At 41.1% G+C, this 27,078-nt stretch overlaps 1 protein-coding gene and 1 pseudogene across 1 annotated transcript in view; both read right to left on the bottom strand.

The window, feature by feature from the left end:
* Positions 1-739: 739 nt before the first annotated feature.
* The window catches only part of Wdr64 (WD repeat domain 64), a 116,159-nt gene continuing 89,820 nt past the window's right edge, over positions 740-27,078 (bottom strand). The window contains exons 18-29 of the mRNA XM_032915334.1: positions 23,429-23,530; positions 22,221-22,290; positions 21,364-21,400; positions 20,404-20,540; positions 18,053-18,158; positions 16,244-16,302; positions 15,122-15,231; positions 9,309-9,497; positions 6,822-6,927; positions 4,990-5,070; positions 3,313-3,423; positions 740-820 (exon numbers count right to left, since the gene is read on the bottom strand). Of these exons, the coding sequence (XP_032771225.1) occupies positions 740-820; positions 3,313-3,423; positions 4,990-5,070; positions 6,822-6,927; positions 9,309-9,497; positions 15,122-15,231; positions 16,244-16,302; positions 18,053-18,158; positions 20,404-20,540; positions 21,364-21,400; positions 22,221-22,290; positions 23,429-23,530 (1,189 nt within the window). The remainder of the gene's footprint in view (positions 821-3,312; positions 3,424-4,989; positions 5,071-6,821; positions 6,928-9,308; positions 9,498-15,121; positions 15,232-16,243; positions 16,303-18,052; positions 18,159-20,403; positions 20,541-21,363; positions 21,401-22,220; positions 22,291-23,428; positions 23,531-27,078) is intronic.
* LOC116911852 lies at positions 14,840-15,020 on the bottom strand (annotated as a pseudogene).

Genomic DNA, 27,078 nt, shown 5'->3' with positions numbered 1-27,078 from the left:
CTTCCTCCTCCTTCTCCTCCTCCTTGCCCTCCTCCTCCTCCTATTTCTTCTTCTGCTTCTTATTTCTATTTATTCTTCCCCCTCCTCCTCCTTCTCCTGCTTCTCCTTCTCCTGCTTCTTCTGCTTCTTTCTCCTCCTCTTCCTCCTCCTCTTCCTCCTCCTCTTCCTCCTCCTCTTCCTCCTCCTTCTTTTAATAATAATTTCCCTGGCAGATCTGGAGACTGAAGCAAGGTAACCTTAAATTCACTCTCCCAGATTAATCTAGTGAGACAGACCTTATCTCAATACAGAGCTGCTAATGTAACGGACTCGCCTAGTACGCTAGGCCCCTGGATTCAAACCCTAATACTTCAAAAGAACAAAGGACAGCAACAACACACAACAGGACACACACATGATTTGCCTCTTACTGCACACACTCTAATTCTGGTTATGGACTGGGGTGAACAGGTGGAGGTGCTAAGCTAATCACTGCTAACCAGATCATTTGGGTCTACCCAGGCTACTGATTTCCTTTAAGTCCTTGTGCGATCTTGTTGACAATGATGAGAGACATTGCCCATTTGTTATGTTTTTCTACGTGTGAAACGTTGGTAAACTGGCTGCAGGCCCTGTGAGGTGTTCAGAGCTCCTTGAGCAATCTCCATTACCAGGAAGGCCTGATGGTGTGGCCATTCTCATATTGACTAGATTGGACCTTGTGGCCTCCTGTGCAGCAGCCAGTTCTGAGGCCTCATCTTCACTTGTTTGTGGTTGGGAAGAAGGACGAAGCCAGATTGATCTGTGGGACAAAATTCCTTTTCAAGCTTTTCCTCCGTGACTGTGGAATAAAGGGCACATTGGTTAGTAAAAGGAATTATAAACTAGTGCAATTTCCCAACTTCCACCACCAAAGATTTTTCTCCTCTTAGAGAAGCAAGGGAGTGATTTCAACAATCCTGTGCATCTCCAGGCAGAAGAAAATTGACAGGAGGAGATGGGACTCCCAAGCGTAGAAAAACTGCTGAATGACTTAATAACGCGCTTATCCATTCAAGGACCCATGTCCACAAACTGGAAAGGGTCAGCAAGAGGATCTATCACCCATATGAGTACAGCTCAGAACATAACAAGTGCCAGGCTAGCCAGGCCTTTGTCTCAAAAGCATTCCTTGGGACACTGAGATGGCTATGCTTCTAACAGTGTTAGCTGCATAGGCCTGACAACTTGAGTTCTGTCCTCGGACCTCACTGTGGAAGGCAAGAACTGACTCCTGAAGGCTATTACCTGACCTCCACATGTTTTCCACGACACACACACACAGATAAAAAATTAAAACCCATAGACAGATTCATCGGTAGTCACATTCGATCAGTATTTATGGGATACCAGTTGAATAGCAGACGTTCCTGAGACCTCTCTGGGATTTGCTTATAGAATTTTATAACAAAGAGAAGAAGGGATGAACAAGATAGAGAGACAGAAAGCTCTGGGGCTCAGCCTCTGTCTTCAGTTCTTTTAGATCTGAATTCTAACAACTGAGCTCTCTCCCAAGATCCCTGAGGATAATTTTTCATCTAAAATAAAATCGTGAGAATTTTTATCATTAGGTTTCCTTTGGGGCATGTTGACATATATACCATCTTCAATGTAAAATTTTCTTCTGCGACTGGATGTTTCTATAAACTTTGGTTGGTTGGTTGGTTGAGACATGGTTTCTTTGTGTAACAGCTCTGGCTGTCTTGGAACTCACTTTGTAAACCAGGGTGGCCTCAAACTCAGAGACCTGATTGTCTCTTCTTCTTGAGTATTGGGAATAAGGGCATGTGCCAGCACACTGGGGCTCTTTATTTGGTTTTTATGGTGTGTAGGGGTTGAACCCAGAGCCTTGCACATACTCATTAACTGCTGTGGAGTTACCAACCCCTGCCCCTCTAGCCATGATAATTTTTAATTCCATTATGCTGATCCTTAAAAGTAGTCATCTTCATTTCTAAGCCTAGTATTTCTGCAGAAATAAACTTATATTTAATGTTAAATTAGATGAAAATGTAAAGAATAAAAATATGGGGAACTAAATATATGAATTGTAAAACCCAACAGAAATGTATATACACTTTACCTTTTACTTTTGGGTCATTTATACCATGCTATTTCATCTGTTCCTTTTTTTTTTTTTCTTTTTTTCGGAGCTGGGGACCGAACCCAGGGCCTTGCACTTGCTAGGCAAGCGCTCTACCACTGAGCTAAGTCCCCAACCCCTTCATCTGTTTCTTACAACTAAAATCAAGTATTGTTTTTATAGAAAACTCCTCAATTCCCATAGATCTTTGTTTAGTAACTGACAGCATGGCTGATGAATGGGACTCATCCATAGTCCCACTCAGTGCAAAGCTGACAAAATCACAAAGACATTTCAACCTTCATTTAATACAAATGTCTTTTTAAAAGTGGTTATTGTTGTCAGTGTCTGTTATCAGGTACCGAGTTAGCGAAGGACAATAGAAGCTGCATGCTGGACTACATCCCTCTCCTGACGTTGGACATACAAGGATGATCAATTATATAAGGGAGCACAGGTTAAGTTAGGCCCATTGGAAGCTTCTAGTGCTACTGGAATCAAATCAGATCACGAAATCTGTGACGGGAAAGATCTCAGGCTTATCATTTAATTAGCATGTGATCTTTGATACCAACTCCCCGCATCTAAGAAGGACCTCCCATTTCCTTCTGATTTAACTGTAAACATGAGAGTCCTTTATAATAAGAACACTCTGAAATTTAAAAAGCACTACATGTTATTTTCTCTTAACACATAGGGATGAACACTGCTGCCAAGCTTGATGATGTCAGGGCTCCCACTTCCCGCATCGGTGCAGAAAGATCCCAAAGTGAGGGCAGTTACTGTTGCTCAGCCACGTCACATCCTGTTGGCTTCTAAAGCCACTTACAGGACTTATTTGGAGATGCATCAGGATAGCCTCATTTGTTCAGACTCACGGGTTGTATCTGATTTCCCAACAAACATATGGATTTTATCTCACTGAGCTAAACACATACTAGAAATCCTTGAAAGTATGCACTGAAATAATTTTAGGCTTAGAATGTTTTGGGTGAAAAAGAAGTAATTAAGAACATACTCTGTCTCTGTCTTTGTGTCTCTGTCCCTCCACCCCACCCCCTCACACTCTCAGTCTCTCTCTCTCTCTCTCTCTCTCTCTCTCTCTCTCTCTCTGTTTGTCTGTGTGTCTGTTTGTCTGTGTGTGTGTACAGGTGGGTGGGTGAGTATGTGGGTATGGAATTAGGGTACTCTGTGGGATGCATGTAACTTACTCCACCATGACCATGAGTGCTCTTCTTCTTCAAATGAACGCCCTCCAACGAATCTCTTTGTGCTTCAGAGCCAATGAGGGGAAGGAATCTTAGACTTGTGGGACTTGGTACCTGCAAAGCACACAGACTTCTTCAAGCAAGTTTAAAGTATTTATATCTGGAATGCAAACCTGAGGTAGGGGTGTCGCAGGAGAAGTGCATTTCTTCAAACCATACACCTCTTTTGGATATCTAGTGTTCTCTCTGTCTTTCTCCCTGTGTTAGTTTGGTTTTTCTAATTTCACTTTTCAAAAAAAAATTTTTATGTGTTTCTGTGTGTGTTTCTGTGTCCCATGTGTGTGTTATTGGCATCTTCAGTAGCCAGAAGAGGGTGCTAGATACCCTGGAACTGGAGCTACAGGAAGTTGTGGGCTGCCCTGTGGATGCTGGAAATTGAAGCCAGGTCAACAGAAGAGCAGCAAATGTTCTTAACCAACGAGTCATTTTGCCAGCCCCATGCTTTTGAAATTTATGTATTTCAAGCTGGCCTTGAACTCTATGAACTGTACACCCTTCTGTTTCTGTCTTCCTAGTACTGAGTACTGGGAATTTAAGTTTCTCTCCCTCCCACCCTCTCTCTGTACAGAAATGTTCAGGTATATGTGTGCACTCATGCTTGCGGAGGCCAAAAGTTGGTCTCCGTTTTCCTCCTGATCACTCTTTGCTTTATTTACTGATGCAGGATAATTGGAGCCTGCCACTTTGGGCTGGTCTAGCTAGCCAGCTTGCCTAGCAGATCCTCTGCCTCTGTCTTTTAAGCTTTCACATGAGTTCTGAGGATCTATACTCTGGTCCTCGTCCTTGAATGGAAAGTACTTTACCCACCAAGACATTTCCCAGGTCTCTACCTTAGTTTGTGAGGACTGGTCTCTTATTGAGCCTTAAGCTCATTGATCAAACTAGAATAGTCGCTGAAGAACCCCAGGGATTCTTCTATGTCTGCCAGCCCAGCACAGGGATGACAGACACACTCTATGGTTTTTTTGTGTGTGTAGGTGCTGGCGATCCATATGTGTATGGCAAGAACTTTAATGACTGAACTATCTTCCCAGCCCTTCACTGTTAATTTTTGGTCACTGTCAGCATGGTGGTTGTTTGTTATCTACTAGGGTGAACATGTCCTTATAAAGGTAAGTAATGCCTAAGACCTAGGTTGATATTGAGTATCATATTTGGTATTTGGCTTATTATTTCCTGGCTGCATTCTTAGATACTTAACACTGGTTACTTAGGGCGGAGACTTGGATGATGGATTTGATGACTTTTGGGCAGATGATAGCATAGGCATAGTGATGGAGCATCCAGTGATACTCAAGTTGTGCTGAAATATAGGGTCAGGATGGGGAGCAGGCAGTAGAAAACAGGGTTCAAGCATTTGACAGAAAGTCATAGAAAGTTTGTATGCTCCTCTAAGGCATCTGGGTTTTATCCTGAAGGTATGAAGTGCTAGGTCAAAGTTCAAAGTTAGTCTTCTGCGCAACAGCAAAGGTGAACAATTCAAGCTGCATGACCCAAGACTTGCCTGGGACAGGAAACCCTACATCTACGGAAGTATTTGAGGGCTGATTGTGTCAGCAATGAGAAGTCAGATTATGTGTTGTCATGTTACCATTTTAGTTCTAGAAACTTCTAACTTACCCTGTATATAGGCAGAGAACCGAAAACAATCCCTGCCTCTCTGTTTTCTGTCATGAAACCTTCCAGAGCATATCGGCGAATCTATAAAACAAAGCAATATTCATTGGAAGGGACACTTTCTATCCATCAAATATTCATCAAAATATGGGGGTCAAACCTGACTCACTGATGTAGATATTAGGCAAGTGGTCTTTTGATGATAGATTAGGGAAAGAGGCTGCCCCAATGGAAAACTGGCTGAAGTGACATTGGCACTGAAAACTATGTGTCAAAAGGAAATGATAAGAAAAGTGAGTCGCTTAATTAGAGACGCCAAGTGAATCACATCTCAACTCAACTGGTGTGGAAGCCTGTTCTCTCACTGGACAAATGAGGTGGGACAATAAGAAGGAAAGAGAAGAAATTTGGTATATTCAAGTGTCTCAAGTACTCTACAAAGCCTTTCTAAGGATGCAAATCAATTTATTTAATATTTCAGTTATCTCACCTTTGGTTTGGCATGTGTGTGTGTGTGTGTGTGTGTGTGTGTGTGTGTGTGTGTGTGTGTGTTGACTTTTGGGACAAATCTTTCTATGTAGCCTAGGCTGGCCTGGAACTCACTATATAAACCAAGCTAGCCCTCTGCCTAGCATTCTTATGCCCATCTCCTGAATTGACGTACACATAGTAGGGCAGGGCTTTTTTCAACCTTGCCAGATACTGCACATTGATCTTCAATGACTTTCCTACCAGTTTGTATGACTGCCACTTTGGTTTGCCTGACACAGATTAGTGTCTGTCGTATCACCAGGCTATTTAGACCCTGGAATGCCCAACATGGAATCCCATGGTGTTGTTGAAGTGCATTTCTCTGTATACTAAAGCAGTGTCTTTTCATGTGCAAGTACTTTCTTTTTAGTGAAATATCCAAGCCTTTAAGCAGTTTTTGGACTCTTTTTCTCATTTATTTTTCAGGGCTTTTTTTTCTTTTTTTCATGTTTCATGTACCAACTTTTGCTCATTTATGAGTGTTCTGAAGATGGGGTGACTTTGGAAAGGTGAAGGCATGTTCTGCCTGTGTCAAAGATACCCTAGCAGAGTCGCATGATAGGGACAGAAAGCTCAGAATGACAGCAAGTGTGATTGGTAGACTGCAGACCATGGGGCAGTCTGGACTAGAGTTTAATTCAGCCAGCTGTGCTTGCTTTATTTGTTGGTGAGCCAGAGGGAATTAATTAATTAATTCCAGACCTCTGGTTCACACTAAACCTATCCTCTAGCATGGTAAATAATAACAGCTCATTTTTTTTCTCAGACTGCAAAGAAAACAAAACGTGTCCAGGAATGGACACTCACTGCCAGGGACGTTAGAAACAGAGTCATTGCCAGCCCTTAAACGGGGGATACTACACATGGTCTCTACGTATGAGGGCAGAGGTGCTCCTGACTTAAGTGTCCCCAGGGCAATCATTCCACTCCTCAGAAATACAGAACCTTCCCCACCGAGTCAGGGGGACCTGTGACCACATGTTCAAAAAGAACCTGCATTTTTGACTTTGATGAGGCAGGTAAGGGCGTACACAAAATGAGGATTGTGGGTTCCCCGTCCTCCTGAATCTCTTAAAAGAAACACAGCTCCAGTTACACTTCGATTTCAATCCATGAGACTCGCATGCTGCTTTCCTTTCAGTTGGTTTCTTACCTACACACCTATAACACAATTACTTTGCATTGGCTATGCCAAAAAAACGTTCTGGCTGTTTTAAAAGAGCAACAACAAAGAGCTAGCATTACAAGAGAATATTTGAATTCAAAAATTCCAAAGCGAAGGTAAGGTTTGTTATCTTAGCTACCTTTGGAGAAGAAAGAGACTTGAAAAATTTAAAATCATGTTGCACTTCAAAGGGATTGGGAGGTGAGCGTTTGAAAAGCAAAGACATGGAGCTCATTTTTTTCCATCTGCATACAAAAATACAAAAAAAAATATGTCAAGTACATAGCTATAACCTTCATTCCTTGCCAAATCATCAAATATCCATGTGTCCTCCCTCTCTGCTCCCCACATTGCCTGACTCTTATGTCACCAGTCTCAATGACACTCACTCTACCTAATTCTCATTCCATTTTGCTTTCTAGATCTCCCTCTAGGGAAACTATAGCGATCTCTACTCTTCCAGAATAGTCCAGGTCATTAAAATCATCAATTGTCATTTGGGAGGAGCCTTATATAGTAAAAATGGGGGGAAGTCTTATAAAATTCAATGCTTGACTTTTGAATGGCCTTGGGAAGTTCACTCTACAGTTAAAACTTATTTATGTATATTTTAGAAAGTCATAACTGAGCATTAAGAAAACCTTTACAATGAAATCAATAATATATCTTGAGAAGGATCATTTTAGGTTCAAAGAGAAAGCTCAGTGGGTGAAGGTACCAAGCCTGATGATGCCCAGTTCAATTGCTAGGATCCACAAAGTGGAAGGAGAGAACTGCTGTCCTCTGACCTCCACAGACTGCTTTCTTGCATGTATTCTCTGTTCCTCCCCCACTCCCCAAACAAACAAACAAACAAACAAATGTAACAGAGTCATTCTGTAGAACAAGGCTTAATTTGCAATACAGAGCAAACTTAGCTTTTAAAAGCACAATGTAAGCACAAATCATACATTTAACATATCTGAGTTTTGACGACCCTTTCATGCTTTGGTATCCACAAGTTCAACCTGTCCCCTGTGCTCCTAATATTCACTACTAGTTTTTCAGAACAATTTTTTTTGAGTGCTTGTTGGGTACTGGCATTGATCTAAGAACAGGGGATATGAAAATGCATTAAGAAGACTCTGGTCCTCAAAGGACTGATGCATAAAAAAGACTCACATTCACAAACTAGAACACATGATCTGAAGTATTAAGATACATGGTGGTTGATATCAATTCAGCAGAAGCTAGAATCCCAAGGAACAAGCTTCTGGGCACAGCTGGGAGGGATTGTGCCTATTAGGTTGATTGAGGTGAGAAACCCTGCACTAAATTATTCCATGGGCTGGGGCCCTGACAGAACACAAAGGAAAAAGTGAAAGAATTAACATTCTGTCACTCTCTGCTTCAACTTCTTCAGGTTCCTGTCACCACAACTTTCCTGCCAAGGTGGGTGGTACCATGTAAGCGTGAGCCGAAGCAAACTCTTCTTGAGTAATCTTTGCCAGGGATTTGGACATAACAGCAAATAGAGTAACTAATACAAGATACATGGATATTCAAGTCTGGAAAATTAGCCCCCAAATAGGGCTAATTATCGCTTGTTATTGAATTTGGCCACATCTCAATGGATTTGGTTCTACAAGTCTGTCTCGTATATTTTAGCCAGGCTCCAAGCCTTGAGCTTCCTGGTGGTGCTTTTCAGTCACCTGGAGACCTTCTCTGTTTTCCCCAAGCTGGTTGTGTTTTCGAGTCCTGTACTTTCTGACTTTTAGCTTCAATATTTTTTAACAATTAACTAATTTATATTTTGTGTATATGAATACACTGAACTTTCTTCAGACACACCAGATGAGGGCATTGGATTCCCATTACAGATGGTTGTGAGCCACCATGTGGTTGCTTGGGAATTGAACTCAGGACCTGTGGAAGAGCAGTTAGTGCTCTTAACCACGGAGCCGTCTCTCCAGCCCTTCAATTCTTATTTACAGCATTTTTGGCATTCCTGGCACTAAACAATGACATCCGGTCTTCCTACTTTGACTCACTTATGATTCTCCAAAAGGACTTTGTCTTTGACAACTGCCTCAAGAGGCTTCCAGCTTGCAAGATGGTTATAAGCCACCTGGAAAGGGAACTAAACTACGGTCCTATATAAGAACAGTAAGTGCTTATCACCACAGAACCACCTCTTCAGGTCATGTGTTATGGTGGTGTTTGTTTGTTTTGTTTATTGACAGAGTTTTGCTAGGTAGCCCATGACAGCCCTGCAGAAACTAAGATTGCAGGCATGAGCAGCTGGAGACCTGGTTCTATTAGACTTTCGTAGCTTCATCTACTATATCTCCCCCACTTCCTCCCTGGGCTCCACAGGTAGGACTATATCATATCATGGTCTCCTTTTTTTTTTGGTGCCTGTGCTGACACAAATGTCCTTTTTGTTCTTCTTTGGCTATTAAGAATTAGAAGTTTCCAGGCCTACTGCACTGAACCATAATTTTTTATTTACCCATTTCTCCCTTCCATTGGGACTTCAAAATTATTGAAAAGTCTTGATTTTGAATTCCCCATTCTACCACAGTGCCACCCCCTAGTAATAATTTAGTTCTTGCCTGTTCATTTCAAGAAAACTGAACGTTCTCACCTTTCACGGTCAAATATCAAAGGATATTCATATTTTTGCTTCTTCTCTGTGAACTTGCTCTCTTCTTTAATCTCTACGGGATACTCATTAACATCACAAGGCAAAATGAAGTCACTTATTTGGGATAAATCAAACGTTCTTCGTTGTCCAAAATACCCACAGTAATGACCACTGGTAGAATTCCAGAGCCTGGAGGAGAGGCAAGGAAGGAAGAGGAATCAACTGGGTGGTCAGAAGAAATGAGCTTGATTACAGGTCATAGAGCATACGGATTGCCTTGGAAAGTTCTTTCAGTAGTCTTCTCCCCAAATGCTATCAAGCTAAACATATGTCAACCTGTATTTTGGAACTCAGGGCCTCAAGCATACCAGATAACTATCCTGTCACTTGACTACACTCCCAGCCCTTAACATGAACATTTTTATCAGTCAGAATTCTAACCTGTAACTTTTTGGCATTAGCCAACTTGAACTTTTGCCTGCAATCTTTACCGATGAAAGCTAGAAAACAAGAAAGACAGCTCCCTTCAAACAACCTTGCTACCACAGGCTCGTCAAAGCCCAGGCTGAGAGTTTGTGAGCTAAGTTAGGTCTTACCATGGGCTGTGTTTCATCTGTCCAATTAGGAAACCATCAACAGAACTCATGAGAAGAGAGATCTGGGGATGTTTTTAGTGATACTGAGTTCCCCTCACATTCCAAGCACAGCTCCTCCTCTCCGAAGTTCACAGCTGAGTACTGAGGAAGAATGCTAAAGGAAGTTCTTTTCTACCCATTCATATCATTTCCCTATCCATTGGCCCCATGAAGCCTCCCCCAATTTGCTCAGGTGATTTAAACTAATGTAGAAGGAATGTGTCTCTGTATCTTACAGAGGGATGTTTTGTGTCTTCATTTGTTTTTGTTAGTTTTTTTTTTTTTTTTGAAAGCCTGGTCCAGCTACCCAGGGATTTAGAGGAAATTCCTGGCTAGACAAAGCTACACCATGAGATACTGTTCTTTCTGTGTTAGCCTCTCCACAGACATCTCTTTATGTCTTGGTTTCAACACTAACCAGGGGTTCTGCTGCACTGACTGAGAAGGAGATAACCTAAAGGGACTAAAATTAGATTCTACACAGTTCAGGTGGAGACTACTTCAAGGGTGAAGCTACTGAAGGAAGAGAAAAAACCGGCTATCCAGATGAGGCTCCTCATACATGACATGATCTGAGTATTTACCATGAGTATCTTACATATCTCCTATATTTTAGTCATTACTAAAGTAGCATGGCCTTCCCTCTGCTGTTACCAGTAAGGAAACAGAGTCACCAGACACATTTATAGCAAGCCCTTTAAACAGGAAAGTAAGAGGGTTAAGAGGCTAAATGAATTCTGCTCCAGACCCATACTAAAGTGACGTGCTCCCTGGCCTCTCAGTGTTTCCTATTCCTCATGATTCTGTCCCAAGTGAATAACCCCACCTGACATCCTGAACCTTAGACACGGACCCTGAGCCACCACGAGGCTTTCAATTTCCTGTCCAATGGACCAGGCTCAAGTCTCAATTATGATTTTTTTCTCCATTGAAAAGTTATAATCACTTTATAAACAAGATTTAGAATGTTAGAGTGCGTGTCTGTTGAGAACACGGCAGCATATATTAGCCAAAGGATGTGGCTTACTTACAAAGGCAGCAGTGCTTTGAGACAGCTATTAATAGAGGTGAGCTCTATGAATCGAGTATTTGGAGAGTGTTCCACTTAAAGGGATCATAAAAATAATTTCTCCAGGCCAAGGACGACTGGCTTGAACAGTATACTAGTCTAAATGTCTGTGTCCCACTAAGTCATGCAGAACTCTCATTACTAATAGGAAGGCATGAGGTGTTTAGGGAAGTGTTTAGGGCATGAGAATTCCACCTTCATACATGGAATTAGTGCCTGCTTAGTCTATTTCTCTTTTCTATAACTGACTGCATGACGTATTGAGAATGAGAGATTCAAAACTGGATGGTCCTATAGGGTGAGGTCCTCCACGCTAGTAGGGGCTCTCTACAGAGTCCCAAGGCTGTCCAGCAGCATCAGAGGATAAGGGAAACTTATTCTTACCTGTGACTTTTATCCTTTAATTTTTTAATATTTATTGACCCTTTCTCTCTCTCTCTCTCTCTCTCTCTCTCTCTCTCTCTCTCTCTCTCTCTCTGTGTGTGTGTGAGTGAGAGAGAGAGAGAGAGAGAGAGAGAGAGAGAGAGAGAGAGAGAGAGAGGATGTTTGTGGTCTGTGATATGTCTGGGTGCATGTGATGTGTATATGTGTAATAAGAATGTGTATGTGTATATGATGTATGATAGGTGTAATGTGAAGTATATGTGTGTATGATGTGTGATATGTGTCTATATGTGGTGTATGATGTATGATATGTGAAGTGTGAAGTGTGTGTGTGTGTCTCTGTGTCTGCGTATGTGTCTATGTGTATGTATCTGTGTGTGTGTGTGTGTGTGTGTGTGTGTGTGTGTGTACATGGGTTCTTGTGTGGAGTTTAGAGAACAATTTGTGGAAGTTGCTTTCCTCTCTAGTACGTATGTTTTCAAGCCCAAACAGATCATCAGGTTTAGCAGCAGGTATCTTTACCCTCTGAGCCATCTTGCCAGCCCTCTCTTTTTTATGAACCACAGTCTCATCCAACAACACCCTACCTTACAGCCTCATGTCTAAAGCCTTGGTTCCTTCTTAAAGAATCCTCACATCTAAATATCACTGTCAAATTAAGTTCTTACTCTCTTAATGCCTCACTCACATCAGTGATGAAATTTTAACAGGCGTTTTAGAGGGACATTTGAATTTTAGAAGTGTTCCTAACAAAAGAGTTCTGATGGAGCAGTTTGACCCTTTCCACTGTGTCACCATTTAGAGATAGAGAATATGCCCAAAGACTAATGTTGGATGTTTCGTCTCCAGTTGTGGCGCTAGAGAGAGTTGATGGGATCATGCAGGTTCTGACCTACCAATGGATAAGTTCACAGTAAATGGGTGGCAAGGAAGCGTTGTATAGTTGTAGTGGTCCCTGGGGACATACATGCCTTTGAAAGTCATAGGCCCTTTCTGTGTGTGCTTCTCAGCCTCTAGAAGTGAACAGCATTCTTCCACCATGCCCTTCTATCAGGAGGTTTCCTCTCACTGCTGGCCTAGAAGCAAGGACACTACACCACCTAGGACTGAAGTCTCTCATGCTCTGGGACTAAGAAGCACATCCCTGATGTGGCTCAGAGGGAAAAGGCACTTGTTGCTCAGCCTGATGACACGAGTCTGATCCTCTGAATCAACAGAAAAGTGAAACGAGAGAACTGACTCCCCAATGTTCTCCTCTGATCTCTACATGTGCCTTCCCTTGAGCATGCACTTGTATATGACACAGACAGACAGAAAGACACACACACACACAAACACACACACACACACTTTCTCACACAATGCCTTCACACATATGCATGCTTAAAACCTTCCACCTTTAATTTAATTTAATCAAACATTCTGTTGTAATGACGGAAAGCCGGTACTAAGTTAGGAGTTAGGCAGGTGACATTTATGAAGAAGGGAATAAGCTCTAATTGTTCAGTCTGCTGATATATGATCTTGGACATTCCAGTCTCCAGAACTATGAGCAATATATTTCTCTTGTCTGTAAACAAGCCATTTTATAGCAGCCTAACAAGAAAGACAAGAGAACAATGCTCATAGCAACAGAGGCTTCTATACCTGTGGTTGGTATGTATATGTGTGCACATGCTCTTGCATGCATCCGCAAATACATGTTCTACAACCTGCATCAAACATTTCTGTTGATGGGTAGGTGAAAACAAGCCTATGTAAAGACCAGAAGACCAAGTTATTAAAGGCATTTGTAATAGTACTATTTCTTTCCTACAAATAAAACAACAGGTCACTTTTTTTGATACAAGAAATAGCTCTACATATTTGCTCCCTCTACAGAATCATCTTGATCTTGATATTTCTAAAGTTCCCATGGACCTTCCCATATTATAGTTCTTTGGTGGCTTTTATCTGGAATGGCATCAGAGTTCCCCTGGTTGTACATGGCAGGTCCCATTCTCCATGTTGATCTCTCGCTTTCTCTTTTAGTTGAAGCTCATGTCCTCTTGATTTGGCCTGCAACATGGCTTTCAACTTAGCCATTTATTTCCAGTCTAAAACCCACTGGTGGCTTCTTTAATGGTAAGTAAGTATTCAAATTTATAGCAATTTCTACTATGTCCTCAACTGAAACCCCATCAATCATCAAGCCCACAGAGTTAGCCAGGATCTGTTGAATTTTAATTCAAGAATCCTGATGTTGTTGTTGATGATGATGACGATATTTCTCCCTTTTAATATGTATTTTGATTGGTCTCATGTTCTCAAAGGCTTACTAGATTTCCTTGGTATGGTCTAAGTCCATTCTTTTAAGAACACGATTCATTGCCATGTTTTAAAAACATTTCAGGTGGGCAGCAGTTTGTCTCTAGAAATGTCATGACATTTCCCTTCCTTTTCTTTATATATGTCTATGTATTTTTAGTATTTTGGGTACACATGCTTAGCATTGATTATAATTAATTAGCTAAGTTCAAGTAAGTAGGTTCTGTAAAAGTCAACCACACTGAAATAACTAGCCTAGTTCCCCCTCTCTCTACTCAGTGATCTTTTGTTTGGGTGGGGCTCTCTTCCCCTTCTATTATATGTTTCTTTCCCCCTTCCTCTCCTTTCTTCACTCCCATTTCTGTCCTCCTTACCTCTCTCCTCCCTTTATACTCTTTTTCTTCCTTCTTTCTCCTCTTTTCTTTCTCCTTTTCTTCCTTTTTTCCTTTTTCCTCTTTCTTTCTTTTTTCTGTTTCTTCCTTTCTGTCTTTCTATCCTGCTTTCCTTCTGTCCTGTTCTCCCATTTCTTTTCTTTCCTTTCTTCTTCACTCTCCCACTCTCCTTTCTTTTCTCCTCCCCCTTCCTTCATTCCTCTCCATCCTCCCTCCCCTTCCTTCCCTCTTTCTTTCTGATAAGACTTCTCAATCTGGCTTACAGTTCCTGAGCCTAAGTGATCCATGCCTCTGTATCCCCCAAAGACCTGGGACTACAGCTCTGCCATGCTCCATCTGGATACATGTCCTTTCCTAGGACTATTGTTTAAACTTTTGACGCCCAGTCTCCTTCTGTAGCCTTCCCCAGATTTGAGTCTAATTCTCTGAGCTGCCTATCCTGTTTAATCCTCTGAAATAATCCTCTAAAACCTAATTTTACTGTAAATTTTTGCCATAACTTTTTTTTAAAAAGTGGTATTTGCTTAATGAATCTGTGTAAGAGCAAACATTACAAAAAATGTTTTTGAGGTTCATGTTTCTGCCCCCTTTTTTCATAATGGAGTCTGCATGTCCATGGATATAGAAAAAGAATTCAAATAAGTGATAACCTTCTCAAAGCTTCTTTATATAACTTTTTGGTTTATGTAAAAATTTATTCTAATAAATGTACTAAAATTGTGCTTTTTTTCTTAAGCCCCACGAAAGGGGTGTACCAACACCAGAGCTGTTGTAACCTTAGCTCATGGAATATATGGTGCAAGCTCCGATCCCATCTTCCAGATCCCCAATCTGTTTGCTCTATTGTCCTCAGATAGAGGGCACATCAAATATTAAACTGGTAAGAATAGATACACACCTGATCTTAGCCAAAAGGCCGAGAGATGACTCCAAAAGCACTGCATCTTAACTAAACACATCAACATTAACACCAACTCTGACTGTGCTCATGCTAGGAACCTAGAGGATGGACCCATCTGAGTTTACCTCACTGAGCCATCAATGGAGGCGGTAAGCACCAGCTGCTTGTCTTCCACGTAGATCACTTGAACAATCTCTAAAGAATGGGCACGCCAGGAAAGCAGCTGCTTGAATTTCTAGATGGCAACGAGAAGATCTTGGGATGAATCAAAATACAGTCTTAAGCTTTCTCATCGAGGAGTTACATTTATGAGTGGGTAGGAGAGACAGTGATTAAGGCTCTGCTCTGATGAGCTTTCTCTGGCTTACTGAGGTGCTGCAAATAGCCCAATTTTAGAGAAGTATTGCTCTGCACATACCCCTGCTGGAGAAAGAGCTCATATATTTATTATTTTGTCATGGGCTTTAGTGGATGGCTGGTAGTTGTAGAAGACACAGTGAAGACCATCAGGTGTGAAGGAAAGCAGATCTGGGAGGTGAAGGTTAAGGATGAAACTGACCAAGAGATTTTTCTTACTTGCAAATTTTCTCTAGGGAAAGCATTCTTTGCATGGGATATGGGGTAGGAGGCATTTGTTGTAAAGTATTGGCAAAATACTTTACAAAGTATTAGCTTATTCTCTTTCAAAAGCATTGTGAGGGTCAACTGATACCTTCTTTAACATTTGTCCTCAAGTTTGGAGCTCCCAAGGGACTTCAGAAGACACTCACAGTTTGTTCTGCAGTAATATATTCGCTATGTTTCTCTCTACCCATTGATGGACACACTAAGATTGAAAATCCCCTGGACTATCTACTCAGGGTCATCTCTGTGACCAAAGTCCTAGGAGCTTGCTGTTTTCCTATGTGTCTCCTATTCCTCGAGACCTTAGAGGGTTAAAAATAATTTCTTCTGAGTTTCTTAGATCAATTTTCTGTGGCTGTTCTTAAATGGCAGGCTAAAACTCTGCAGTTTCCTATTTCCTACTGTTTCAAAGCTGTTAAAGGACAATGAATCACCCAAGGGTCCTGTCTCTGTAAGATAGCATCCATCCAAGCACAGGCTGGGGGCATATAGCTTAAATTGCAGTAGAGTCGGTCCTTGGAGGGTACTGGGGCCACTTGCATTTCTATCTTCTGTATCTCTAGGACAACGCTCAGCACACATGAGATGATTTCTGTATTTATGTGGACAGCTAAAGTTCATACCTTTTCATCGTGAGGTGGATCTATGAAGGAACCAATATTGCAAAGGATAACGTGTCCTTCTGTATAAAATTTAAACATTGGAGACCTTCATTAGATATTCATAGTCTTTAGGCAAACACCCCCCAAAATGACATGTTATTTTGATTCAGGCACTTATATTAGTAGATAGAATAGAATCTGAGAAACCAGATACAAAAGAAGGAATTTGGAGTCTAGGGATCTAGCTTGGTAGAGAGCTGCTTAGCATGTGAGAAATCCTGGGTTTGATCCCCAGCACTGCAGAAAACTGAATGTGGTGGCACATCCCTGTAACCTTAGCTCTCAAGAGCTAGAGGTAGTATGACTAGAGATTTAAGGACATCCTTGGTTATATCACAAGTTTGAGGCCACTCTGGGCTACATGAAATCCTATCTCAAATTTAAAAAAAAGAGAAATAATGAACAGCAATATTATTGTCTCATAAAATAGAAGGGGAAGAAACACTTCCAAGCTCATTTTAATAAGCTAGGATTAACCCAATAACAAACCCAGATTAAAAAAAAATCTAACAATAAAGGAGAATTATAGACCAATTTCCTTATTGAACATAAATGAAAAATTCTTGGAAAAAACCTTGCAAATTGAATTAAAGAACACATCAATAATACGATTAATATGATCAAGTTGGCTTCATTCTATGGATAGATTGATGGTTCAATAAAAATATGACAGTGAACAAAATTGGACTATATAAATGCACTCAATGACAGAAATCGTATGTTCATTTCAATTGGCACTTAAAAGGCCTTTGAGAAAATCAGCATCTCTTCATGATAAAACCTCTGGAGAGACTTGGGATACACGGAACATATCTCCAGATAATAAAACCTAACGTAAGGAAAAGTAGTGGCCACCATGATGTTAAATGAGGAAAACTCAAAACATTGTCACAAAGATCAGGAACAAGACAAGGGTGTTGACTTTCACCATTTCTAGTCAGTATAGTGCTTGATGTCCTAGCTAAAGCAGTAAGACAAAGGAAGATCAATGGGCTATAAATAGCAAGAGAAGTAAAATTATTCCTACTTATAATATTATATAAAAGAGATCCCAAAAATCCTACCAGAAACTTCTAGAATTTCAGCACAAGAAATTATTTGTAGGCTAAGCATGGTGGCTTACACTCAGAAGGTAGAGGCAGGTTGATTTCTGTGATCTCAAGGGCAGCCTGGTCTACACAGTGAGTTCCAAGCCAACCAAAGCTACATAGAAAGACCCTGTCACAGAACAAGCAAAACAAATATTGTTTGGCCCAAGTCCCTTGGATGGGGGTTAGAGTCCTGGATCCTTCCCTGAGGTAGGGATATACAGACATTTTGAATTAGCTGATACCCTGGGACATGCCAGGCAGCAATCTGCCGCTGTGTACACTCTCACAATCCTGGAGCCTCAGCCTCCAGAAGGCCCGGCAGATTCTTAGAGACTAATCTGAGTCCTGAGGATGTCCTGAAGAACTGAACACTATGCAAGATGAAGGATAAATTCACTGGTGCCTTCAACTGCATTTAAAACTTGTCCATGTAAAAGACTACCTTCATAAGGACTCAAACTCCTGGCCCTGGAGGACAGACAGGAAGAAGGGCACATGCCACAAACATAGAAGGTTGGCTTTCGTACCCACCCTGCTGTAGCTATAACTTTCTCACCGTGAGCATACCTCTTGGAGACTTTCATTTGTCTCTGTAAATGTCATGCGTGTTTCTCAAGAGCTATTTTTATATCATGCAGGTTCTTAAGACGCAGCTTAATCGGTCAGAACAAGGACTTACCCATGTTCCCAGCCAGCAGTATCCTGCAGCACGAGTCCGTGTACAGTGTCGTCAGCGAAATGGCGGAGTGCTTCGTGAAGGGAAGCATGTCTTTCAGAAGCTTCCCCTGAACAAGGTACAAGGTAAACAAGGCTCCTATGACAATAAGTTCTATAAAATCCCAAGATTGAAGTTGAATTTCACTCTACCTAAGACACTTCAATTTTTATCTCTACTACTAACAGGATTTTCTCATCTGTACTAAAAATAACTTGATGCTATCCATGAGGACTTATTACTTTGAAATGAAGAGTATGGATAACTACTAGCTGATTGTTACCTATTTCCTCTTTTCCTTGTGTTTTCCATGGGACTTTTCATGCAATTCCTTGTGCGGGATTTCAAATAGATACTTTCTCCTTACACAAACATTCCCTTCAAAGTCAAATACAACTGCAGGGTGACACAGACATACTTACCTGCTAGGAAAACATACCTGATTATTGAAGCAACAAAGGATTGCAAAAGGTTCGAACCAATATAAACTATTTTGAGTGGTATAAGCTAGCCTTTGGAAGGACTTCCATAGCATGATCTCATTGGAAAATCAACAGCTGTTCTCTAAGACTCCTTGGATATTGTCTCTTCTGCTTCTCTGTTTTCCTCACCACAGATAAAAGGCATTTCATTCCAAGATCATCTGGGAGACAGTTTGTGTTTTCAAACCTCAGGACTCATTACAAAGCTAGAACCTGTGGGCAGACTGGCACGGAGCTAGTGGACAGCTTTGTGTCCTTGGGTCTTGCTGTGGGCCACACAACACCCGCTGTCATCTCCTGGGTCCTCTGTAGAAGACTCACCACAGTGTTCACATCTCCTTGGGTCTCCCAGAGTTTCAGGCTCACAATGACTCATCCAATTACAAACCCATCTATCTCCTGCTTTGAATTCTTGTTCATTTTTTACATTTAGTGTGTGTGTGTTTGTGTGTGTGTATGTCTCTCTCTCTCTCTCTCTCTCTCTGTATGTCTGTGTGTGAGTGTGTTTGTGTGTGTCTGTGTGTGTGTCTATGTGTGTGTGTCTGTGTGTGTGTATGTCTCTCTCTCTCTCTCTGTATGTCTGTGTGTGAATGTTTGTGTGTGTGTGTCTGTGTGTGTGTCTATGTGTGTGTGTCTGTGTGTGTTTGTGTATGTCTGTGTGTGTGTGTTTCTGTGTGTGTGTGTGTGTGTGTGTGTGTTTGTGCTGCATATGTGGAGCTCAGAGGACAATGGACAACTTTGTGGAGCTACTTCTCTCCTTCTACTAGGGTTTGAGCTCAGGTTTTCACGCTTGTGTGGCAACTAAATTTTACCCACTGAGCTATCTCACTGGTCCCTAATTTGTACTTTTAAATTGGCATGTGCACCCCCTCTCCCAAGTCACTTGAACTCTTTTGGCAAATTAAAGCTACTGTTTTCACAGTAAAAAAAAATTTAAGGACATTCAAAGTGATACAGTACCATCTTTCAATAATTTATACCATTAAAGTTTTATATTAGGGTTCAGCCAGTAAAGGGGCTTGCTGCCAAGCCTGGTGACCTACATTTAATCCCTGAGACCTACATGGTGGAAAAAGCGACTCTCACAAGTTTCCTTTTGACTTTCTTATTACTATCACGGCAAGCATGTACACATATGCATATATAATTACACATATACACAGATACATAAGAACAATAAAAATATTTTAAATGCTATAGGTCAGTATTCTTTTATTCTGTTTTATGGTATGCAAATACAAATGTGTAGGTGTGTGTGTGTGTGTGTGTGTGTGTGTGTGTGTGTGTGTGTGTGTGTGTGTGTGTCTAGACCAGGGAACAACCTTGCGTGTCACTCCTCAGGAACACCATTTACCTTATTTTGAGACAAGATCTCTGCCCGGCCTATAGCTTGTCAGCTAAGTTAGAATGTCTGGTCAGCAAGCCCAAGGGATCTACTGATCCGTCCTCGCCAGCACTGGGATTATAAATGTACTCTACCATGTTCAGACATTTTTATTTTGGATTTTAGGGGTTTTACTTATCTCCCTACCTCCTTGCATCCTTTTATAGAACACATCATTAGTGACATCTTACTTAAATATCCAGTAAGTTATTATCAATTCACAGCTGAGGTTGGAAGATTTGAAACTGTTAACAGTTTTGATGACCTAATGCCTTTAGTGGTAAAATGGACCTAGTGTAGAGTTTGGCAGTAGTCAGTGATAGGCTGAAAAACCAGCTTCGGCTGCAAGAGGGAAATGTTTGAATTGAATGCCATGTGGAAGAAGGCTGCAATGTATAACTCTCCTCTTTATCATCCCATCCCTTTGGAATCCCAGCCAAGACCACCACCTCCAACGTCCACAAACGGAGGTGTCCATCCTCGTGTGCAGTGACCAGGAGAGGAGGCTGTGGTTCCACAGAGCTGGCGGACGCGGTCTGTTTCTTGCTCCCCGCCTGGTGTTCGGACCCCGTGTCTGTTTGCTCGCCTGGTAAGAAAAACTCGTGAGCTCTGCTGGTCTTTGTAATCCCCAGGGTTCCAAGTTTTATGGAATACCAAAGAAGAGATGGGAGGGAAAGAGCAACGAAGGGTTTTCTCAAAACAAAAAGAAGTTAGCTTAAACTTGAGAAGACTCACCAGGACAAAAATAGAAAAGTATCTGTACAATGGGAATCCGGGATCACAGGAAAATCTAAAAGGTTTGTTTGGGGTCCTATTTTAAATACCTCTAGAAGGTTCTGCATGTGGTGGCTAGACCTTGTGAAAGTTTTATAAATCCAGCATAAGTTTTAGTAAAATGCATTGGAGACTAAGAAGTTCAGGATTATTTTGGATTTTAAAAACCAAGAATTAGCGTAGACAGCATCATTTGTTTTTGTCCATGTTGAGAATGATTCTGAATATGTCATCTCTTAAAATGAACATATATCAAGAATAGAGGGCTTCCTGATGACATCTTCACACATGTATAGCATGTATAGTAGTCATATCTACTCTACATTACTCTTCCACATTCTCTCTCCCTCCCATTGATGCTGTTAAAAGGCCTCATTTTAGTAGAGATCCTTTCCTTTAGACTACCAAGACTCCCAAACACCTCAATATTCAGTCACAGAAAGAGCACACCAAGACTACTGTATCACATGAAATCCCTGTTGCGAAGGATCTGCCCGGTGTGGGCTGGAAGCTCTGTGGTAAAGTGCTTGCCGAGGATGTGTGAGGCCCCAGTGACACGAAGAGAAAGAAAAGACTCAGCCTTTTGATTCTACAGAAATGAGTTCATACTGACCTTTGACCTCACTCATACTGACCTTTGACCTCGGTGTCATGTATACTTTGCTTACTTCCCTGAATGGAGAAGAGAGAGAAGACAGTTCTGAGACATTGCAAGGGAATGAGATCTACTAAGCAGGCAGCTCCCGCAGACAGCTGAGTTGGCATTCCTAAGTATTAACGTTAAAAGTCACTTTCAAATTATTTCTTTGAAATACTGTAGTGCAGAGCTTTTCATAGTCATAAATGAAAGAGCTATAAAACAATGGAATCGCCTGGGGGCTTGCACTAGTGACAGTGACTAGTGACCAGTGCATGCCCAATTTTTGGTGTGCCCAACTCTTATTTTACAGACAACCATACAGATGCCTTTGTTCCCCTGATCTATTGACAAGGAAAGAGAAACTTCTTTTTAGTGACAAGGTTAGACTGAATCTGGAAGTACAGCAAAGACTTAGATTTGGGCCTGGCCCTGCCTGGCTTTTCTATCCATCCAGTTATGTTTTCTTTCTACCACACTAGTTCTAAATAACTTTTGTGTGAAAATTTGACTTAATAAAATCCTGATTGGAAAAGCACTGCAAAAAAATTTGTGAAATTGGAACCCACAACACAGAAGACCACTGCATTATATTATGGACCATGATCTAATTATACCACATGTGAAGTATGATAACATAGAAGAGATGCTCAAAATCACTAGATTATTTTACAAGCATAAAAGCAATGTGTTTAAATTATTAATACACTTGTTTTATATTGTTCACATATGGGAAGACCTTGGAAATAAAGTTCTTCAATGTAGTCATTGAATTTTAGGGAGAACTAAGATTTCACATGTACACATAGATAGTTCCTGCTTACAGCAGGAAGATGTTATCTCTGTCACACTCACCTTGCTACTCTGTGGACCCTTGCTTGAGTCACATTGGGTTGAGGAGCATATGGAATCCTGACTTGATCTCCTGAAGAAGGATGGAGGAGACACAGGATGGAAAGGTCAGATAATCCACAGAACCCAGAGTGTCTACCCACTTTCAGGAGGTCATTTCCTCCTCATGTGTGGAAGTGTTCCACTCACTAGCCCACATCCTATGCAATGATTGCTCACTGGTTTGGTGTTAGAGGTGGAAAATGCTATGACACTAAATAGGTATGGGGGCTGGCTGGGTCTAGGAAACACAGGCCTGCCCCACCTCTCTGCTAATGCTAGATTGACACATTGATTTCCCCATACTGAAATGCAGGGGCAGATGGTAGTAATAATGACAAGCCTGGCTAACTTCATACACTGTGTTATTTTTTCTGGCCTGACCCTGTCTCTTCTCTTCTTTGTGGGAATGGGCTGACAGCTAGCTTATGTACAAAGAACAACCCTGATAAGAGTCTCCAAAGAATTTTGATTCAATTTTAAGACAATGTATAAAGAAGGAGTTAGACTTGGACTCACCAACAAGCAAATCCCAACTATAACACAGAAACCTTTCATATCCCTCTAGAGATTTCTTTAATATTGTTGCTTAAAACTACAGACTTCTAAAGCAAAGATAAGTAGACAATAGAATCAAACAGTTTAAATTAGACATTTAATAAAAAGTCCTCTGCTTGCACGGGAGTGAATGGGATTGCCCATTTCTACTGGATAGCCCATGGGACCTGCAATATCATTTCCATTTGCAGTCCTAAATTTGCTGCATATCTGTGCAGATTGTATTAGATTTAGCTAAAAGTATGATCCAATGAGCATTTCTCATTTCTTCTACTGTGGAAAAGGGAGTTATGAGGCCAACATGGTAAGGGTTCACACAGGGAGGCTACCATGTCAAAGGTTTACACAGAGAGAGCAACACTGTAAAGGTCCACATAGTGAGGGTGACATGATAAGGGTCTACACAGTGAAGCTGACACGGTGGTAAGTAAGGGTCTACCCAATCAACATGTCAGGCCCATAGAGAATATGACAGTGAGGAAAACTGAAACGAAAGAGGTAGCTCGACACCCATCTTCCTTCTGCTGTCCCTTCCTTCATGCTGGGAGATGAGTTGCTAACCTCACCTACCTGGGATCCAGATAGTACTACGTGACCACAAAGTTCTGAGTTACCTTACACATTCGGGAATTCGGAAGAGGAACATTATGTCATTAATTCGAAAGCGTTTGGGATCCAACTCGGGATCTGTAGAGAAGCAATCCTCAGGCCGGTATCTGAAAATAAGCACATCCTTGCCTAGTAAACTGTGCCAACTAGGAGTCTCGCCTTATTTCCATTGTCATAATTCCCTGCAGATCTAACAACTTCAAATGTCATCGCTGTAAATGAAGTGGAATCCTGGAGGGGTTGAGTTCGGATATGCCTTTCTTCACTAAAGCTGTGTAGAACCACACGGCCATTAGATGACCTACAAGTCTTTAATCCAATTAATTGGAGCTGATTTTCTACCTCTAATTCAGTGAATGTCTAAACCTGTAGAGGAACTACCGGGAAGTTTCATGCAGTTTAAACAGAATTCTACTATGAACATATGGAATGATAGAGTTCAGTGAAATGAGGTGCCTTACCCCTGGAGCTTATAACTGTACCCCACTCCCATTGCTCTAGTCTTCAATGGACCCAGATCCCTTGGAACTTCAGGTCTTGAGAATAGAATAGTAGTCTCTAACCACCTACACTATACTCTATGATCCATCACTTAAATATTTGCATTCCTCAGGAAGAACTGACCTCCTAGCAATGTGCCCTTTTCCTTTAAGGGAAATTACTTCTGTTAATTTGAGCTGATGAGTGACTGCTTAAAATTTGGATCTGGAACCTCCTCCAAGAACCCATATTTTAAAGGCTTGCTCCCCAGATCAATGCCCTTGTGAGGTGTTGAGCTTTTAAGAGGTGGTGCCTGGTCAGAAGTTTTCTAGTCATTTAGAATGTAGATCCTCGAGAGAGATCTGGCAACTTCTCCTCGTCTTTCTTTTTATTTTTTCTCTATGAGATGTTCCAACTCTGATCTGATGCCTCCTCACAGGCCCAAAGCAACAGGGTTAGTTGATCACTTGACCCTCTGAACCCATGAGCCAAGACAAACTACCTTAGGGATTTGTTACAGCAACTGAAAGGAGACTAACTAGGTGGTACAGGGGTCTTATATGATGGAAGCAACATAAAAAAAGAAGCTTGAGAATTTGAGGACATTTTTAGCTCAATGGTTTTAGATATTGGTCATTAATCAGGAAATAGATTATTAATTAGCAAGAAATGTTACTAATTCTTAACCCCCTAATGATAGTGTTCTTGAGAGAAAAGGGTTCTTTCTCTCTAACTGGTGAAGAAATAAGACAAAATGAGGTTATTAAGAGATTGTACGCTGGAGAGATGGTTCAATTGGTGAGGGCACTTGTTGCTCTTATGGTAGTAATCTGTTCAGCTCCTAGCACCCATATGATAGCTCACAACTGTCTGTAAATCTATTACCAGGGGATCTGACACCCAATTCTGGCCTCGGTAGGCACTAGACACACAGGTGGCACACAGACATACATGCAGAGAAAACTCTTATACATGTAATATTGTATTATAAATAAAACAGTAGAAATGGCCTCCACCATAAATATAGGAATAGCATTCAGCTTTAAAACCAGTTAAGCTGGGGCTAGATTGTCTTACACAGTTCTGGGTTAAGCTACATCTTTTCCAAAAGACTGTAGTGATTCTAAATAAAAATATGTTCTATGTTTGCATGTGTTTGTAGATATGTAGTAGCCAAGGAACAGCCTCTGTGTGTTCCCCTGGTATAGGACCCATTGTTTTTAAGACAGAATATTTCATTGGCCTCGAACTTGTCAAGTAAGCTAGGTTGACTGGTGGCTACTGAGCCCTAGATATCTACTTGTCCCCGCTTCCCCAGTGTTGGGGTCATAAGGATGTACTACAGTACCTGGCTTTTTATATTTAGGTCCAGAGTTGAACTCAGGTCCTCGTTCATACAGTGGAAAGTATTTTTCCTCACTGAACAATCTCCCAGGACCCTACTTCTGTAAAATAATTGTCTGCCCATAGAAAAGGAACACTACTCACCATAGCTGTTTTCTTTTATTGAGCACTATCTTTGGATGTATTCCTTGGCAAAATGCCAGGTACTTAAGCAAGAAAAATTGCTACCTTGATATTGGAAATAGCTCAGGACAGCTGTCCCCTCTTTTCACAGAGGCACTGGCACTGATCTTTTTCATATATCTTCTTTGCCTTCTCAGTAGTGAGTCAGGCACAAACTGACACCTTCAATGTGAGAACTGTTCATAAGAATGTGAGGAATTGTCTGGTGAGTGTAGACATAGGTATCAAATGACAAGATGCAGTGCAGAAGAAAAGCCTGTGGACAGGTACTGAGTGTTATGATGGGGCCAACTTTTGGTGAAAAGATGCATGGTCTAGGTAGACCAGTAGGAGATAATGCTCTCTAGAGGTAGCGATTTCATACGTGCTTTCCCCTTTTTCTTCTTCCTTTCCATTCTTCTCTAAGCTAAGTTTGATTTTATTTTGTTTTACTTAAGATTATTGGGCATTTTTATCTGCCAATAATTTTACAAACCTCCTTGATATAGGGTGTCCATATAAGATCCCAATATATACCTCCAAGTATACAAGTTGAGACAGCCTATTATTTACAGTTTAGCCATACAGCCATTGGTTCCTTTAAACCAATGTCAAGAGCACTTAAAGATGATGGTTAATCAGGGAGGATAAAGACTCTAATCATGATCCAGAACATTTCAATGTAAGTGGTTGAGATCCAAGATGCACCGGCTACATTTGCCCATGATAGAGCCAGCAAGTAAATTGGATATGCTGACCTGAATGAGAATAATATTCTTTTACAATATTTATTACCATTTGTATTTGGCAAATAAGTAGAATTGGTGGCACTAGGAATACAGAGGGAAGAGAAGCTTGACGGAGGGACAGAGGTCAGGGATTGTGAGGCTTGAAGTGACTGGGGAGTGATCAGATTTCCAGTACATGATTGGATATGTGTAACATGAAAGTTTGTAGATATTAATATGTCAAGTTATTACACATTTTAATTATTTGTTGGGGCTAGAGCTATGGTTCAGAGGTTAAGAGCACTGGTTGTTCTTCTAGTGGACCCAAGTTTGATTTCTAGCATCCGCATGGTGGCTTACAGCTGTCTGTAACTCTAGCATCAGGGATTCAGGGTCCTGATCTGACCTTTGCTAAGCATCAGGCAAAACACCCATATAAAAATAAATAAAATTTAAAAAATAAAATTAAAACCATTTATTGATGTCATAAATTTAAACATGGAAAGATCAGATATTTATGTAAAGAAAAATATCTCGGATATACAAATATTTATGGTTTTTCTGTGTGTAATCATGGAATTTAGACATTCAGAACATAATGTGCTTATGAGAATAACCTCCAGGAAAATCCTTCCTTGAAGGTTATCACCACCATTCCCAACACCTCTTTTCTTTTCTTTTTTTTTAAATCTTTATTAACTTGAGTATTTCTTATTTACATTTCGATTGTTATTCCCCTTCCCAGTTTCCGTGCCAACATCCCCCTAACTCCTCTCCCTCCCCTTCTATATGGGCTTCCCTTCCCCATCCTCTCCCCATTACCACCCTCCCCCCAACAATCATGTTCACTGGGGGTTCAGTCTTGGCAGGACCAAGGGCTTCCCCTTCCACTGAACACCTCTTTTCTTTAAGTATTGCTTGTTATATAAACTCTTATGCAG

The sequence above is a fragment of the Rattus rattus genome, chromosome 10 (genome assembly GCF_011064425.1).
Source record: "Rattus rattus isolate New Zealand chromosome 10, Rrattus_CSIRO_v1, whole genome shotgun sequence".
In the NCBI taxonomy this organism is placed as follows: domain Eukaryota; kingdom Metazoa; phylum Chordata; class Mammalia; order Rodentia; family Muridae; genus Rattus; species Rattus rattus.
This window is presented reverse-complemented; position numbering and strand designations above follow the sequence as displayed.